General features: G+C 42.2%; 1 protein-coding gene across 1 annotated transcript in view; it reads left to right on the top strand.

The window, feature by feature from the left end:
• LOC141010711 (ryanodine receptor 3-like) overlaps positions 1-17,657 on the top strand; it is a 112,159-nt gene that overhangs the window by 39,151 nt on the left and 55,351 nt on the right. Inside the window, exons 14-28 of the mRNA XM_073483798.1 lie at positions 52-216; positions 672-793; positions 1,667-1,847; positions 3,053-3,188; positions 4,512-4,607; positions 4,909-5,027; positions 6,807-6,940; positions 7,784-8,025; positions 8,288-8,480; positions 10,636-10,852; positions 10,945-11,049; positions 11,275-11,277; positions 13,931-14,034; positions 15,763-15,846; positions 16,198-16,357. Of these exons, the coding sequence (XP_073339899.1) occupies positions 52-216; positions 672-793; positions 1,667-1,847; positions 3,053-3,188; positions 4,512-4,607; positions 4,909-5,027; positions 6,807-6,940; positions 7,784-8,025; positions 8,288-8,480; positions 10,636-10,852; positions 10,945-11,049; positions 11,275-11,277; positions 13,931-14,034; positions 15,763-15,846; positions 16,198-16,357 (2,061 nt within the window). The remainder of the gene's footprint in view (positions 1-51; positions 217-671; positions 794-1,666; positions 1,848-3,052; positions 3,189-4,511; positions 4,608-4,908; positions 5,028-6,806; positions 6,941-7,783; positions 8,026-8,287; positions 8,481-10,635; positions 10,853-10,944; positions 11,050-11,274; positions 11,278-13,930; positions 14,035-15,762; positions 15,847-16,197; positions 16,358-17,657) is intronic.

Genomic DNA, 17,657 nt, shown 5'->3' with positions numbered 1-17,657 from the left:
GCGTTCCACCCTGACAGCTTTTGACGTTTTCATTTTCTCCCCTCTGTGCAGGAGAAGCTCGAGCAGAGCCCCAAGCGGGACATCGAGGGCATGGGGGTGGCGGAGATCAAATATGGGGACTCGCTCTGCTTCATCATGCACGTGGCCACGGGACTGTGGCTCTCCTACCAGGCACCTGATGTCAAATCTGCACGTCTGGGTCCCCTCAAGAGACGAGTGAGCGGAGACAAACACAAGCACACACACACTTTCCCGTCTTCGGATGCAAAGCACATAGGAAAGCAAAACAAAACTAATAAATAAATGAGATTCCTTGGAGCGGATAATTATTTTTAGGGTAATGAGTTGATTGAGTTAAGATGATTGCGTGTTAGTTTGGATCTCTGCCTCGACTAAATATAAACCCTGTCCCTTGGCGAGTGTGGCAGAAGTGATAGAGGTGTGTGAGCGATAATGTGCACGACAATGTGTCCTCCATGTAAACACAGCCAGATAGCCTGTAGTGTCAGCACCTGTGTTCCAGACATTGTGGCTCAGAGCTGGCTGAGGACGGCTGGACACTTTCACTCCATTAAATGACTTCCTCTTCCTCTTTTGGTCCCTTTCCCTCCTTTTCCCCTGCATCCTCTCATGGCTTTGTCTCACACTCTTTCTCCTCCTGGCCTCTCAAGGCGTGCCTGCATTCTGAAGGTCACATGGATGACGGGTTGACCCTGCAGCGCTGTCAGCACGAGGAGTCCCGCGCCGCACGAATCATCCGCAACACTACATTGCTCTTTAACCGATTCATCAGGTATGTTTGACAACACTGCCATCCCTCACTAATGCACGCAGTGACGTGATGACACAAATTGCCCAATTAAGCCAAATTACAGTCCAAATTTGTCTTGAGTCACTTTATGGGGGTAATCTGTAAAATGTCCTGTCGCTGTTACACGTTGCGCAAGCGCCTGGTAGAGCATCATTATTTGAAAGAGATGATAAAACGAGAGTCCCTAAATGCAACACATCACCAAATCACAGATGAAGCCTAAAAACGACATCTCAAAGCCCCCACGGACCCTCACACAGTCCAGACAAATTGTGATGTAGCGTCCCTCTAGGCTGCGAATTCACCCAATGGAGAGTTGAGCTCTGGGCCTGTGAGTTTTGACTGAGTGTCGGCGCCGAAGCCCCAGACAGCTCACTCAGTGGTCCAGTCATGCGTTTCCAAATGGTAAACATTGCGACGGCGTCACGGCTACGCACGGCCAGCTGTGAAAAAAGGAAGCCACAGAGCACGTAAGTGGATGCATCCAGTGCCCATATTTGTTATCAAACGGCCTGCTGTCTCTCAGGTGGGGCTCTGGGGCACTCACGGCAGGAACATGTGAGAGTCTGTCAGCCTCCCCCCCTTACCCCCCCCTGAGGCTGTGACACATACATCTCCCCGCACCCCTCCCTCGCATACGACAGGAGCTATTTTTAGCCGGCGAGCGGAAATCAGCATTTCAGCATGGATGAACCTGTGGGCTAAACATTGCGTTAGTCATCACAGCCTCTCCTCCAGTCAGCTCAGTCTCTACCAGGAGGGTATTCATTTGTGATGAATGGGTGTATTTTGCAAACTATACCTGTCTGAATTTTGTGTGTTGACGTGTCTGTGCTCTTTGTGTCCCCTTTCTAGAGACCTGGATTGTCTGGGCGTTAAGAATAGGGCACTGGTCTCGCTGCCTGTTGAAGAGGTGCTCCAAACCCTCAATGACCTCATCGCCTATTTCCAGCTCCCTGACGTTGAGCTGGAGCATGAAGAGAGGCAGATCAAGCTGCGCTCCCTCAAGAACCGGCAGAACCTATTCAAACAGGAAGTGAGTTTCACCATAAAGGAAGGCGTAGCGAACTGACAGAGCATGAAATATCAATTAATAATACCGCAAGCTGTTCCGCAGTGCAGCAAAATATTAAAAACTCCCTCTGTAGTCAAGATTTGACTCGTGATTTAGACAATTTGAGTAAGTGACAGCACATATGAGCGAGCCGAGAGCAAATTGGCAAAAGACAAAGTGTGTGAATGGCCAAAGCAGTTGATTCTTTGCGGTGTGTTTGAATGCCATCATGTATTTGGAAGCATTGTGTTTGAAGGCGTCAGCACTTTTTGGTGTTATAAGTTTCTCCCGAGGCTGGCCCAAGTGCACTGAAGCCTTCCACTAAGCCTCCAGGACCTAAATTGCTTTCATCAATTACAAAATGTCAGCTGCCTCACTGAGGGGGCCTGTGATGTCAACTATCTGAACTCCCCTTAGCTCCAACACTGTGTTTCCTCAGGCCAACATGCACAAGTGTGAATTAGCTCAATGAAATATACAAATGAATTTTTTGGTGCATATTTCAGCAACTCATCTCTCATCTCACTTACCTGTCTTCCCATGATAATACACCGAAATAGCACATCTCTGTCCCACCCCTGATATATTAGATTTAGAAGGTCAATTTGTCACCATAGAGACCTGACTAAGGATTTTTCCTGGCATTATAAATCATCTCAAATTTCCATTTTATCTTCTCACCCCCTCCATTTAGCATATCTGATCACTATAGATATTCCCCTGTAGTATAAATCACTGTGACACAACCACCAAATGGGACATGAGAGAGCCAAACAAATAGGGGGCAACACATTCCCAGAGCAACTGCTAACTGCTGCTAACTGTAGCTGCCCTTAGCTAGTTAGCTCAGTTAGCCGTGCAGCTAGCGGTTCGGACTGGGAGCTCGGGGACCAGGGGAGTGTTAGTCTTTATGCCGCTAGCTCAGGAGCTTTGGAGCAGGATGGGCCGTGGCTAGCTGGTTAGCATGCTAACTTAAGTAGATCTCTCTGCAACACAATACATAGACCTCATAAGGTCAAGACTAATTATTCATGTTTTGTTGATAATTTTTGTTATTTTTTTAACTCGAATTCTAGCCCCTTTGAGTCTGAATGCCATTGTTTAAATTGCCTGAATTTCATATGTATTTTTGAATGTGGTTATGTCATATGTGATGTTCATGTGTTGCGTCTCTGTGCATTCCTCAGGGCATGCTGACTCTGGTGTCCAACTGTATCGACCGCCTGAACGTCTACAACAGCGCCGCCCACTTCGGCGAGTGTGCCGGGTCAGAGGCCGGATCCGCCTGGAAAGACATCCTCAACCTGCTGTATGAGCTGCTGGGTAAGAAGCTGCTCTGCACGCACAAACACGCACACACACACACACACACACACACACACACACACACGTTGCTAAAATCAATCCCAGAGACGAGAGCTTGAGGATGAAGTAGCTGCGAGTGTGTGCTGACCGGGTGTTTAACCAGCCATTTACAGACGTCTCATAGTGGAGGATTGGATGCTGCCAGAATTCAGACAGCTCGGCATGTACACAAAGACACATAACACACACGCCATAAATCTCTAACACTCACATACATACTCACATTGTTGGGGAAAGACTTGATGGCGTGTGGCCCGCTGCAAACAAAGGAGCTTTGCGGTTTATATGATGTGCTTCCAACAATGTCAGTCGTCACACACACTCCAAATTTTGGGTGTCCCCTATTGGCCAGATGGCTTTTAATCCATTGGATGTCAATTTTCATCACAATTCTGTTTTCCATTTTGTTTGCGCGCTCTCGCTGTGCTCTTTGTGTTCCTATAGCACAACGTCATCAGCAGAAATCACTTTAACCTCTTGCACTGCCAACATATGCTCTGTCAGACGTAGACGTGTCTCACTAAAATGATCTGGCAGGAAAAGTAAATGTTTTTTTGCTCCCCTTCTCTTTTCTGCTCTTTCTGCCTGCTGTCTTCTGCTGCGTCTGACGAATACAATGCTTGGCTTGAACATTTCCTTCAACATCTGTGACATAAAAGATGCATTTGCGAGCAGGCACGATTTTCTTCCCGTCATTATTTGGCTGTGCTTTGTTCCCAAAAAGAGGATGTGGGTAGCCAATATGTGAAGTTTATCAGTCACGCTGCTGCATTGAAGCCCCTCTGCCCTTCAAGTATGTCCTTCACGATCTTATTTACACTGATTTCACCTCCTGGCTTGTACTGTATTAGTGTTCCAGCCACGTCTCTCTCTTCCACCGTTCCCTCCTCCACACACCTGCTCCGCCACAGCACTAAGTGGATTTGGGATGCCTCCCTCCTTTCTTTTCCTGTCTGTCTGCGTTGGGTGACCCTGTCTTTTTTTTTTTTTTTTTTGAGGACGTATGTGGGTGTGTGGGGGGTGTTTGTCCGCGTGTGTTTATGTCTTTTCTCCTCTTGTGTCATTCCCTCCTTCTATCTTAAGCATCTTCCAAATTAATATGTATTAGGGTGTCAAAGCAGAACCTCTCTCCTTCCTTGGCTTTTGGCGTGCATATAAGGTGTCCACCTTTGGGTGACATTGTTTCTGCTGTAGTGTAACGGGATCCATCGCGCCACTTTGAACAAAAACACTTCATTCTTTTAATATTTGACTCATGCACACTTTCTTTGTACCCTGTAGCGGCGTTGATCAGAGGGAACAGAAACAACTGCACCCAGTTCTCCCACAACTTGGACTGGCTTGTTAGCAAGCTGGAGAGACTGGAGTCTTCATCAGGTATGCTCATTATCATTCTCACTCGTACTGAGACATCACAAAACTACCTAGTTCCCTTTAATACTAATCCAGCACTCCGCAACAGGGACACAAGTCTTTAAAAAGATATGAAAAGATGACGCTGCTCACTTAAAAATTCTATACATACCTCTACTTTTAAATGTATGGTAAAGAATGTATGAGCAGCCCTGAGTGTTCCCTGTTGATCTATGCAGGCTGGATGTCTCATTGACGAGTGTCCTCTGCGGTGTCTTTCGCTTCTGCGGGTGTTAACTAATTGATGAATTTGCGGCTGTTGCAGGCATCCTGGAAGTTCTGCACTGCATTTTAATTGAGAGCCCCGAGGCCCTCAACATCATCCAGCGAGGACACATCAAGTCCATCATATCGCTGCTCTACAAGCACGGACGCAACCACAAGGTGAGCAGCAAAGAGCGCTGCTACGGTGGAGGGTTAATCTGGGGTACCGTATCTGCAGTGATATAAGATAATGACACATGTGGGCTTTACATTTTCATGTAGAACGTGGTTGAGATACAAGGAAAATGTTGAATGAAAATGAATTGAAACCACATACTTTTGAGTAAGGTAATAAAACAATGAAATATAGTCTTAAAAGAGTAGTTTGACATTTTGGGAAATATGCTTTGGGAAAAATGTATATGTCGGTCAGGTTAGCTAAAGTCATGAGCCAATTAGCTTAGCTTAGCACAAAGACTGGAAAGAAGGGGGAACAGTTAGCCTGGTCTTAAAATTTGCTGAACAGCAACTACATCTTGGCTGAGACTACTAACTTCCCAAGAAATAATCCTGCAATAAAAAAACCCCCATTTAGATGGCAAATTTTTGTTTATGCACTTTGGTTTTTGTACAGATTAAGGGTGCAATATGTACAAATTTTAGTTTAAAACATAAAAAAAACATTTTTAGCAACAGAATGTGAAGAAATAGTTTAGACCTATGTGTAGAGATATCTACTGAAGTTAGCATGCTAATCAGCTAGCCCTGGGCCTGAAAACGTCTTTCTTCCACTTGTGCCAGTGGTGTAAACACCGACTCTCCGGCTCTCTCTAGCTGCACGGCTAACTGAACTAACAAGCTAAATTACAGTTAGCAACAGTTAGCTTCTCGGATGATATGCTGCCCCTGTTTATCGGGAGGTCAACTATACCAATTCTTATGTATTGCGCCTTTAAATAAATCAGATATAATGTGATAATTAGTGAGCCTTAGAGGTGCTGGCAGGTGAATTTGTAAGCTAATGTGGACAGAGACTAGCTGTTTCCCCTGTTTTTGTCCATTATGCCATGCTACAGCTAACCGGCTGCTAGCTCCAGCTTTATTTTTACACAAGAGTGGCATCATTTTTCTCGTGTACCTCTTTGCAAGGAAGCAAAAGAGTTTTTTTTTCAAAATGTCAAACGGTTCCTTTAAGATGCACACTGAAATAACTTGGATGTTGTCAGAAACTTTTAGTGAGGCAAGAAAGCACACAACAGCCACTGAAAGTGCCTGTTTATCTTGCATCCAGTCATCTCCAGTTCTCTCCTCATTAGGCTCGCCAAAATGCTTCACTGGATGCACATTCATTTCCATAACAGTTCCCTTTGGGCCTCTTTGTCACCTCTTCTTCTCTTTAGCTACTAATTCATTGTGCTTACCTTCTACCAGCATACAAACTTCCATCTTTGACAGAAGGCTCCTGGGGGTTTGGTCGCAGTGTGTCCCCATCATGAATCAATCAGTTTAACAGTGAAATTAGATCAGGAGCAGGCACTCAGCTGGCCCGGGTCATAAATCAGACAGGATGTATCATTTTGCTGTGGAAGCAGGAGGAAAGCGCCAATGATAAAGCATAGGGTACACTGGTCTATCACCCTTGGCTGAGCTTCCTGGCCCATTTAATTCTACGTCTTTGTTAGGCTTACATCAAAGGGATATTATTGGACATGTTTTTGCCCCCACTAAGCATCTCTGAGTAATTATGCAGTGGTTGCATGGTAAGAGTCTGTCCCTAGAGCAGCAACCTGGACAATGATCGAGGACAAAGATAATAAGTCATTTTTGGAAAGGAATGGAGTCATATGCAGGGTTCAACAACGAGGTCAATGTGTAATCAGTTATTGGGAACTGTTGTTGATCTTCCTCTTGATATTGTTGCTTATTCCTCCCCCCTGGTGCCTCCACTTTCTTTTTTAGATTCTGGATGTGCTCTGCTCGCTGTGTGTGTGTAATGGCGTAGCTGTGCGAACCAATCAGAACCTAATCTGTGATCACTTGCTGCCCAAGAGAGATCTGCTGCTGCAAACCCAGCTGGTCAATGATGTCCAGAGGTTAGAAAGCCATCCAAGCAAAAAATGCCTCCTTTCAACATCATGCTTCTCATACTCACACTTTAAACTAAATGCAGTGGTTCAAAGTATGGTACTATGGTCTCCTTTATTACCAAGTGATTAAAGCCAATATGTAGCACTTTGCATGTATTAATCGCTATTTTATTGAATGTATGTGAGCAGATTGTAGTCAAAAGGATGCGACATTATGCAGGTTCTCGAGTGCGTCATCTTAGTGCTTCTCTCTGCTCTGCTAACAGAGAGCAACAGTAGCTAATGTAAGTTTAGCAATGGATAACTGAATGAAATGAGGCAAATTCATTTTCTTTGGAAGTTATTGTAATCACTGTGTTTGGTTCTACACATATAAGACTACATGTCCAGTATAGACCATGTATACAACATGGTCTTTAAATTGGACAGTGAACCACGCACACCCAGCCATGACGTGATGGTTTGTACAGTGAAGCGCTGTATAAGGAGATGTCTTTCAAATCTCCGGTTATCTTGTACTATCCGTACCCCCCAGCTTTTAATCTCTGTACGCTAAAAAAGAATCATCTTGGTGAGGTTGAGATAATTATAACTCAAGTTTTATCTCACAAATCTCTCTGGCTCATATTCTTGACACCAGTGAAACGATCCACTTTGCCCTGCTTTGTTTCAAGATATCGACACTTTTAAAGAACTTCCTGAACCAAACATATTAAACTAAATTAAATTATCATGTCCTGAGGGCAGACTTTTTCATTAGTTTTAAGAACAAAAAAAAAGTATTAATATGAGAATATCTCACTTCCTCTGAGGGACAACTAATGATTTCCTGTTTCACTTCATCGCCAGTATGAGACCGAACATCTTCCTGGGGGTGAGCGAGGGCTCAGCTCAGTATAAGAAGTGGTACTATGAGCTGATGATTGACCAGGTGGACCACTTCGTGACCAGCGAGCCCTCCCACCTGCGGGTGGGCTGGGCCAACACTAAAGGCTACGCTCCCTACCCTGGAGGGGGAGAGGGATGGGGAGGCAATGGAGTCGGAGATGACCTCTACTCGTTTGGTTTTGATGGACTCCACCTCTGGTCAGGTCAGTGGAGGAGTAAAAATGATGGAACTCAGCTCCTATCATAATAAGCTAACATATTAAAGATGAGTGGTAACCCTGGGCTACAGCCAGATTGCGTCTAGACATGACCAGTACCCTGCAGGGATGATCTCCTCGCCCACAGTGTGCATTTGTGTGTGCAAATTTGTGTGTTTGGTCCTGTGTGTGAGAGAGAGAGCCATGATCCGTGCCAGCATCACTCACTGGGTCATATTTCACATAACTGTGTGTGTGTCCCAAACAGGTCGTATCCCGCGGGCGGTTGCGTCCATGAACCAGCACATCCTGACCTCAGAGGATGTGGTGAGCTGTTGTTTGGACCTGGGTGCTCCCAGCATCTCTTTCAGGATCAACGGACAGCCTGTTCAGGGCATGTTCGAGAATTTCAACACAGACGGGCTCTTCTTCCCTGTCGTCAGCTTCTCTGCAGGGGTCAAGTGAGTGTTTGTTTGTTTCTCCTGCGTGCTGTCTCAGACGAACAGACTCCCCTGAAATTCCTGGATGATGAATGAGCCACGCAGAAGATCAGATGAGGCAGACGGGCTCAAGCCAAAAGAAATTTGCAGCATACTGTGTATACAGCACACCTACACTTACACAAACACTGCCTGTGAGAAATCCATCTAATCCACCTACTCATTCTCTGGTCCAAATTCATTAATCCTCAAGGATCCTCAAAGATTGGACCCAGGTAAAAAAAAAAAAAGGCTGGCTTCATGCTCGGCTCTGTTGCCGTGGCGACCACAGATAGCGTGATTGACAAGACTTTAAAATGAAATTTCAAGCTCCAGCAGTTTTCCCGTGATTCCGTGATTGACTCCGACTTTGTGGAGCAAAGCAGCATTTTTGCATTAGCAACTCTTACTCTTTGAAGCCCAGAGACACCTGACACCAGGAGACTAGTCTGATTTTATTTGGTCGTGAAAGCCGCCCGAAAGTGAATTCAATTCTTACTGCCTGATTAAAACGAATTCGCAGAAGGTAATACCGTACCTGATGGTTTATGAGCAGTGGAGAGGGAAATGAGATTGCTTCAGCAAATTGTGCTTCATAAGAGAATCGGGGTAGACTGTTAAAGCTACTTGTTGTTGTTTTCCCTAAGTTAATTCCTCCTCTGTGGCCGTTAAGACTTTGTTTCATCAGTGAACAAGACAATGAGCCTGCAGCTAGAATCGCTCTAGAGGCTGTTTTTAGGCAGAGTGATTCTGTGAACTAACATTAGTATGGTTACGTGCTCAAAATGACAATGTTAACATGTTTATGTTAGCCAGTCTGTCAGTGTTCAAGTATTAGTTTAGTATTTTGCCGGCATTTGATCGTAAACCAAAGGCCTTGATGCAATATTTGGACATCTGTACCAAAATTCATGGCAATCTATCCAGCAGCTGTTGAGTCATCTTTACCACCGTCATGCTCAAACTGAACTGTTAAAAAAATGCTGCAAGCTCTTTGAACTTGACAGACAGACGTAGGAGGCGTAGTTTACTGTGCTAACAGGTACAGGCATACTGAATCGCATTTTAGAAAAGCAAAGAAACTCCATCTGCTGACTTCAAAATAATGCTTCAAGATAAGAAGTAACAGGAACCTTCACGCATGCACAATACAACACAGAAGTTCTGCAGAGCCCCTTTACGTTTTTTTCTTTTTACAGTATAAATAACTCATTTGAAGGGCCTGTCAAAGTATTATTCGTACTATTCACTTTGTGTAGCCACAACTTTGAGAGGTTTGGTCAGTAACCACAGGTCCAGAGGCAGGAGTTGGTGCTCAAGTTTGATTCTGCTCTTGGTTTTTTGAGCCTCTGTTTTTCTATTCTGCTCTGTTCTTCTCTTAAGTTAGTTCAGTAATTCCCCTGTACAGCAGTCACTGTCACTGCTAACTCCACCGTTGGCAGTGGGAGTGTGTAGACAACCATCATCCCCCTATAGCATCAAGAGTTGAGATCAGACAGTTATTTTCTGTTATCCTAACATTTATTGTCCGTGATCCAAAAATCCACATAACCAAATCTGACTGTCGAGTAAAAGTCAGCTTGTATTTCATCTATCTCTGACTATTAATTGTTTTGCAGAGTGAACGTTCATCATTTCATATGAAAAGTGCTGCCTTATAACGACACCTCGCAGCTTGCTATTGAAACTGACCCAGTGAACAGGGTGAACATCTCGATGGATTTAAGCGTGCCAGAAAATGACAGCCCTACATCTTCCACTCTTCAATAATTGAGGGCTGCAGTCAGAATGGGCTCGGTTACGTCACCACTACTACTTGAGTAGCTATTTTTGGGCGGCCTCAGGAGAGCCTCTTCACAGTGATGGCCTGAGACAGGCTTTTTTTTCAGTCTCAGAGCTAAACTTGTCCCTGGAACGGATTGAAGAGGAGGAGAAGCTTTTTACATTTAGCCGCGTGGTTGGCTTTCTTTTCAGTGGCTGCTCCTTCATTAATAGCTGTCTGATTATCACTAATGATTAAATACACCGTTTATATTTACACACACTTTTCCCCTTATTAATTAACCTTTCCTCCTACATCTTTAGCGTGTAGAATAATAGAATACACCAACAGATGACCATTATTTTATCTCCTCAGGGTGCGTTTTCTGTTGGGCGGTCGACACGGCGACTTTAAGTTCCTGCCTCCATCGAGCTACGCACCGTGCTATGAAGCCCTGCTGCCGAAAGAGAAGATGAAGGTGGAGCCGGTGAAAGAGTACAAGAGGGATGTGGATGGAGTTCGAGATCTGCTGGGCACTGCACAGTTCCTGTCGCAGGCCTCCTTCATCCCCACACCTGTTGAAACAGGCCAGGTAAACTAAGGAGGAGAGCAGAGGGCTGATTCTTAAGATGAACATGTTAAAAACTCTCTCGGTGTTCAACTTTTTCATGCCTGTCCCTTCAGGTTGTTATGCCGCTTCATTTAGAGAAGGTTCGAGACAAGCTAGCTGAGAACATCCACGAACTGTGGGGCATGAATAAAATTGAGCTGGGCTGGTCGTACGGCAAGGTGAGGAACATCATCCCTCTGGACCGAGAGAGAAAAAAGCATAACTCATACATTTTGCCATGTTTGTGGAGAAATAAGCATCACGATTACACGTTTTCTTAACAGATTTGAGTTAAAGGCGAGCTTGAAATGCATTAGTTGTTAGCAATATTAGAACTGAATCATCAAAAAGCCTGTACGTCATCTTGCTTTCTCTTTTATAATTTGCGGTTCACACCAAAAAAGAGGGTAAGTGGAAAGAACACTCTCATTTTCCATGTTCGATGCTTTTCATACCATTCATTTAGATACCTCATTCCAGTTTGTTTGTAGGTAGAGGATTCATTGTGTCTGTATTTTAGTACAAATCATGAACTACACAGTATTGTTTCACCAAAGGGCAGAACAGGGTGTTTTGGCAATTTCAGCGCAGCAATAAACCAGGAGGAAAGGCTGTATTTTAATTGTCTGTATTTAGTTTCTCCTCTTGTAAAAGATACTTTATTGAGTCTTTAAAGGTGCGCTATGTAGTTTTGGGGGAGATGTATGTCTGAAAAGACTAAATAAACAAACTCTCTTTGTTTTCATGACTGAATAAACTGAATAAACAAACTGACCTTAAAGGACAACACAATTTCATACTGTTTTACTTTGTTTACATGTGGTGTACCCTGCCACCTTTCTAGCTTCTAGCAGTGTTCTGGAGACCTTATTTTTATATATTTGAGAACAACTTGTTTATTCAGTTATGGACCTTTTGTATTACATCATTAATATTGTAAATATAAAAATTCTGAAAAACTACATAATGCCCCTTTAAAGACCTAATCTGTCATCCAAATGTAAACCCAACCGTCACTTTTTTAAAATGCAGATATATTTTGACATTTTGGGAAAAATGCTTGTATGTTTTCTTGCTGAGAGTTATAAGAGAAGATCAATAACACTCACTCAGTGTAGCTTAACATAAAGACCTGAAACGAGGGAAAACGGCTAGCCTGGCTCTTCAGAGTTCACAAATACAGGTCAACTAGATGCCAGACTTTGAGTATGGATTGAACAAACGAGGTACAACATGTTAATTAGTGAGCTTTACAGCCGTTGATGGAACAGTTTTTGTTTTTTTTAGGAGAGAGCCAGGCTCGGTGTTTCCCCCTGCTTCTAGTCTTTATGCTAAGCTAACCGTCTTCTGCTCATAGCATCATGCTTAACATGCTTAACAGATCTCTCAACAAGAAAGAGCGCAAGTGTATTTCCAAAAATATCATATTATTCTTTCAAAGTTTGTTTAAAGGTGCACTTTGTAGTTTTAGGGAAGACATTTTAATCAGAAGAGAAAGATCTTCAGTGACTGATTTTTTTTTTTTGCCGAAACAAAATCTCTTTGTTTTCATGACTGAAATAAACTGAATAAACAAACTGACCTTAAAGGACAACACTGTTTCATACTGTTTTACTTTGTTTATATTTGGCGGACCCTGCCACCTTTCTAGCTTCTAACAGTGTTCTGGGGGCCTTATCTTCCTCTGAGAACAGCTTGTTTATTCAACTGTGGAAAAAAATATTTCTGAGTTTGTATTATTACCTCATTAATATTGTAAATATTAAAATTCTGAGTTTGAATTTCTTCTCCAAAACTACATAGTGCCCCTTTAAATCCTCAGAATTAGTAATCGCGGAAGTAGAAAGCTATGAAAGATATGATCAATTAAAAAAAACACTCAAAATGATTATTTTGCGTCCTTTCACCAACTTCCTCAACTATATAAGTCACTCTGCTTGCCATTTATGTGGTAAAAACATTCATAATTTGTCCTTTATGTCTTCAAAAGACTGATTCTGGTTTATTGTACGTTTGCCAAATGATGAAATGATCTGCAAAATGACCTCTTTTGCCCTTAAAGGAACAGAAAAAACACAAGATGGAACACAGCTCTTATGTCTATAATACAAACATAAGTATCAGAGTCCTCCCTCTGTTACTAACTGTCAGCTTTGATACAGGCTATCATCTCTTCCAACGGCTCAACGGGATCTTTAATTTAGCATGAAGGTATCGAAATGAAGTTAACTTTTTATTGTTTAGCTTTTCTTACTTAGCTCAGGTTGCCAATGTGTCAAATGGTGTTAAAACATGTTGAGAGATAGCCATGGGTAACAGTGTTAGATGCAGTTTGGATGTGGTCACACTGCAGCTCATTCCATGCTCTTTAGTTGTCCTTCATTGTGATTAATTACAGCAGCAGTCACAGTAGATGCCTTCCAGCAGAGGGAATGAGCAAAGTACCGTTTGTTATTTAGCCCCGGCTGCATAAAAATACCTTTTTTCATTTATTGTTCGTTGCACAAATATAATTCTCTTGGAGGAAGAACTGCCAGAGAAGAGATTTCCCGTCGAGTTCTTGTACTATTCACAAAAGAGCTGGCTGGTGTTCATTGGACCCACACACGCACACAGCTGCATATCTGTACACAGCCCTGCATGTTTTCTTGGTAAACATCCGCCATTGCCATGCCGCCTCGTCTGAGCAGCATTGCCAAAGGGATTATTTGGCATAAGGTGCAGCCTCGAGAGAGGACTTACACCTCTCACTTGGTATTCCAGTCGTACACCTTTCTACCTCCCCCAAGAAAACATGCTCCCTTGTTCCTCTTTCATAACATGTTCACTAGAGTAGACTGTCTTATCACTGCAACCAGTCGCAGCCTGTATTGAAACCACATTCCCCTCTCCTTGTTGGTTCACAATGACACCGACTTACAAGGCTGTGTGTTTCATATGCATATATTTAGTAAACTTTCCCACGTGATGTACATACACATAAGAGTTACTGCAGACCAAAGTTGCAGGCAACAAAGGAGAGCTAAAGTATTGTTTCTGTGACTGTTCTTTTTCCCATAGATAAGGGATGATAATAAGCGGCAGCATCCGTGCCTGGTGGATTTCTCCAAGCTGCCAGAAACCGAAAAGAACTACAATCTGCAGATGTCAACAGAAACTCTGAAGTACGTTGAGCATTGTGGATTGATTTTCTCCGCTGTACTTGTGTCTTTGAAGAGATGAAGAAAGAGAGTGCGGGAGGAAGTCAAAGAGAGAATCAGACCGATGAATTACAAAGAAAAAAAAAGACCAGATGAGTTTTTTGTTTGTTTATTAGCATTATTTAGGAGCATCACACACATGACTGGAGGTGGATACATTTAAGAGTAGTTCAGTCAGCTAACTCACATGTTATATGTTGTGATGTGAGTGTATAGTGTGGAACAGTATGCATTAACACCTGTAACCACTGTTTGGTTATCTGATAGGATACTCTAATTACTAACACATAGATGTAGATCTGACAGGGTTTCCTGCAATTCCCTCTGATGCAAAATTCATCAGAGGAAATTGCTAATGAATAATATTATAACATTTGAAGGGTTCATCTCTGTTTTGATTTATTTCTCTAAATCATATTGTTTAATCTTGCACTCCAGGGGAAAGCAATCAAACTGGTGTTTGTTTATTCATTTTAAGAACGGCTTTTATCTGGTTTTCAAATAAACTCTTCATTTATACTTCATTTCCATGCCTGCTTAGTCATGCATTAATCTGAAGCTGAAGTGCATCCTTCATTCTGTATCCGTCCCCTCTCTGCTCTGTGTGTGTAGTACAGTCCCGACCTCAGTCAAAAAGAAGCACAGACATGAGGCGTATGACACACACAGAGCACAACAGAAGAGAGAGACGAGACAGCAATGTAACCTGATCCCTACGTTTTAATAGAGTCCCAACCTCGCGCTGTTATTGGCTGAGGGTTGCACACCACTGCCCAAAGGTTAACGCCAAGAAACACCCCGAACAGAGCAAAATAAGAAGAAAACACAGGAAGAGAACAGGGTCTCTGCAGATACAGACAATAACACACACTTCTAGTTGGTCATCAGTCTATACAGTGTTTGTTTAAAATTTTTTTTAAGGAAAATCCACACAGTATACCTTTAACCAAATGCAAGGTACATTTTAATTTAATTTAAAGTTAATTTTACCTCAAAACCAGATGGAAATTAAAAATGTGTCCATTGCTATATTAATACCTTGTTTCCCCACAAACCTATAAATTCCATTAGGCCAATATATGAATAACTGTCATGTACATGCCAAAAGAAATGATATGTCATCACCTACAGTCTAAATGGAGGTGTACAAACTCATGAAGAATTAACATACATTAGCTGTAAGATATATGATGTTTCATTTCCTGTGTCACTCAACCAAAAAAGTCTTCCTGGTCCGCTTCCACTTGTCAGTGCTCTGGTTCTCCCCATAAAGGTCCCAGTGAGACTTATTATAAGTGCTTTACATAAATGCTCTTTAAGTGATACGGGAGAAGGTTGAGGTTTGCTGTGATTAATCTTGATCTGTGGCTGTGGCAGACACATCTAGGTGACGCTGATGGCTTCCCGAGTGACATCAAACTCATTTTTCCTGTCACTTTGTCCTCTCGCAAGGTGTGAAGGAAATTTGTCAAAAGCTCTTCACACCCAGTGCATTCCTCTGGGTATTCTTCGGCCTTTTCGCTCCTGACAGATTAGGACATGCACAATTGAACCCATCACTGCTCCGTTTGAACACTCCCAACCCCTCTATTGTTACTGTTGGATCTACATGTACTATCAAGGTGTGGATTAGACACAATGTACAGGACAAGCTTCATTAATTTGCTCCCTTTATGTTGTTTTCTCCCACAGGACCCTGCTGGCATTGGGCTGTCGTGTAGTTCAGGTTAACCCAAATGCTGAAGGTTCCCTCAAAAAGATCAAACTCCCAAAGAAGTAAGTGTGCATGCTCATATTTAGTGTAAAAATCCCTTTAGAGCACACATTTTTGTTTGAGATGAAGCTCAGTTCAGACTGTTTGTAATAAGTAATAAGAGACGAGAAAGTTAAATTTTATAATTCACCGTAGATGAAACATATCATATTTTAGGCCTTTCTATAGTAAGAGCAAAAATTAAATGTTAAATCAAATGAGACAACAAAGGATATTTACTGTTACTGTATGTATTGCATAAGTTTTATTTCGGGCTATACATGTTGGTAAATTAGACCTTGTGGATTCACTCTTTATTACTTCCAAATGTAAGGGAAATGTGTTTAATTTTTTCACTATCTTCTTTCCTGTAGCTACATGATGTCCAATGGTTATAAACCGTCTCCTCTGGATCTGTCTGACATCAAACTGACTCCAAGTCAGGAGCTACTGGTGGACAAACTGGCAGAGAATGCACACAATGTGTGGGCCAAGGACCGCATAAAACAGGGATGGACCTACGGCATTCAGCAGGTACACTGGATGTTTTCATGTACAGTACAACAATTTTTTATTTTGGTAAAAAAAACTCGCAATAAAAAGGGTAGGAAGCATGTGTGTTTTTCTTCTTCCCTCTGTTTCCAGCTTTGCTGCTGTATTTTTTATGTGCTCAGTTTCTCCTTCATGCTTCATTAATTCACCTCTCATACAGTCTATACCTTACAAGTGCAAGTGTCAGATGGTTTGTTGGGCCTGACATTTCTCAGCTATACGTCATTATTCGATATGCAGCAAGATGTTCTGCAGTAAAGGGCAACAAGAACATACTGTGCAAAACGCACTGGTCTCTCCTCGTCTATTGAACAAAGGAAGTGCTAAAACTGAATACACTGCTACTGTTGCTTTTGTTTGTCAGGCTTTTGTTGAATTTGGGTACCGTTGCCATGAAATTGGATATGACACACTCTCCTGAAATCACAGATTCTCCACTGCTTTGCAGATTTTCACCCACAATGTGATGCAGAACGTGTCATCCCTGTGAAAAATATGTATTTCAATGAAAAATGATGTCAATCTTGTAAAATCATCTTTTTTTAATTTTTAACCTGTGTGTAACCATTCATCCTTAATTAAAGGTGCACTATGTCGTTTTGGGGAAGACTTTTGAGTTAGATTTGACTGATTTTTTAATGCCTAACCAAATTGAATAAACAAACTCTCATAGTCTCCATGACTGATTAAACTGAATAAACAAACTGACCTTAAAGGACAACACAGTTTCATACTGTTTTTCTTTGTTTACATTCGACGGGCCCTGCCACCTTTCTAGCTTCAAACAGTGTTCTGGGGACCTTATTTTCCTCTGAGAACAGCTTGTTTATTCAGTTATGGAAAAAATAAACATTTCTGAGTTTGTATTATTACCTCATTAATAGTATAGGTATTACATTTGAGTTTGAATTTCTTCTCCAAAACTACATAATGCCCCTTTAAGTGAGTGAAGCCTCATTCAGTTTGCCCTATTTTAGTGTGGAAAAACTTTCCGTATGACAGCTGGACACAGGTACTGTAAAGGTCTGGATAGAGGGAAGCGTTCTAAAATCAGATATTGATTCAGAGTAAGCATCGACACATGCCATGTTAGTGTTTTTCCATTTGTCCCTGCTCTGCCATTTTAACTAGCGTAAACAGCTGAAGTTACAACTGCCTGTTAGTTTGCATAAATAAACACTTTGGAATCTATCCAAAAAACATTGTTCATATAATACATATGCACATTATATCATATGTGAACTTTGTATTTCCACCTTTTAACTGTTAGTAATTGAAGGTA

Source organism: Pagrus major, chromosome 16, assembly GCF_040436345.1.
Source record: "Pagrus major chromosome 16, Pma_NU_1.0".
Lineage (NCBI taxonomy): Eukaryota > Metazoa > Chordata > Actinopteri > Spariformes > Sparidae > Pagrus > Pagrus major.
Note: the sequence above shows the minus strand (reverse complement) of the source record. Positions and strands in the feature narration are given on the sequence as shown.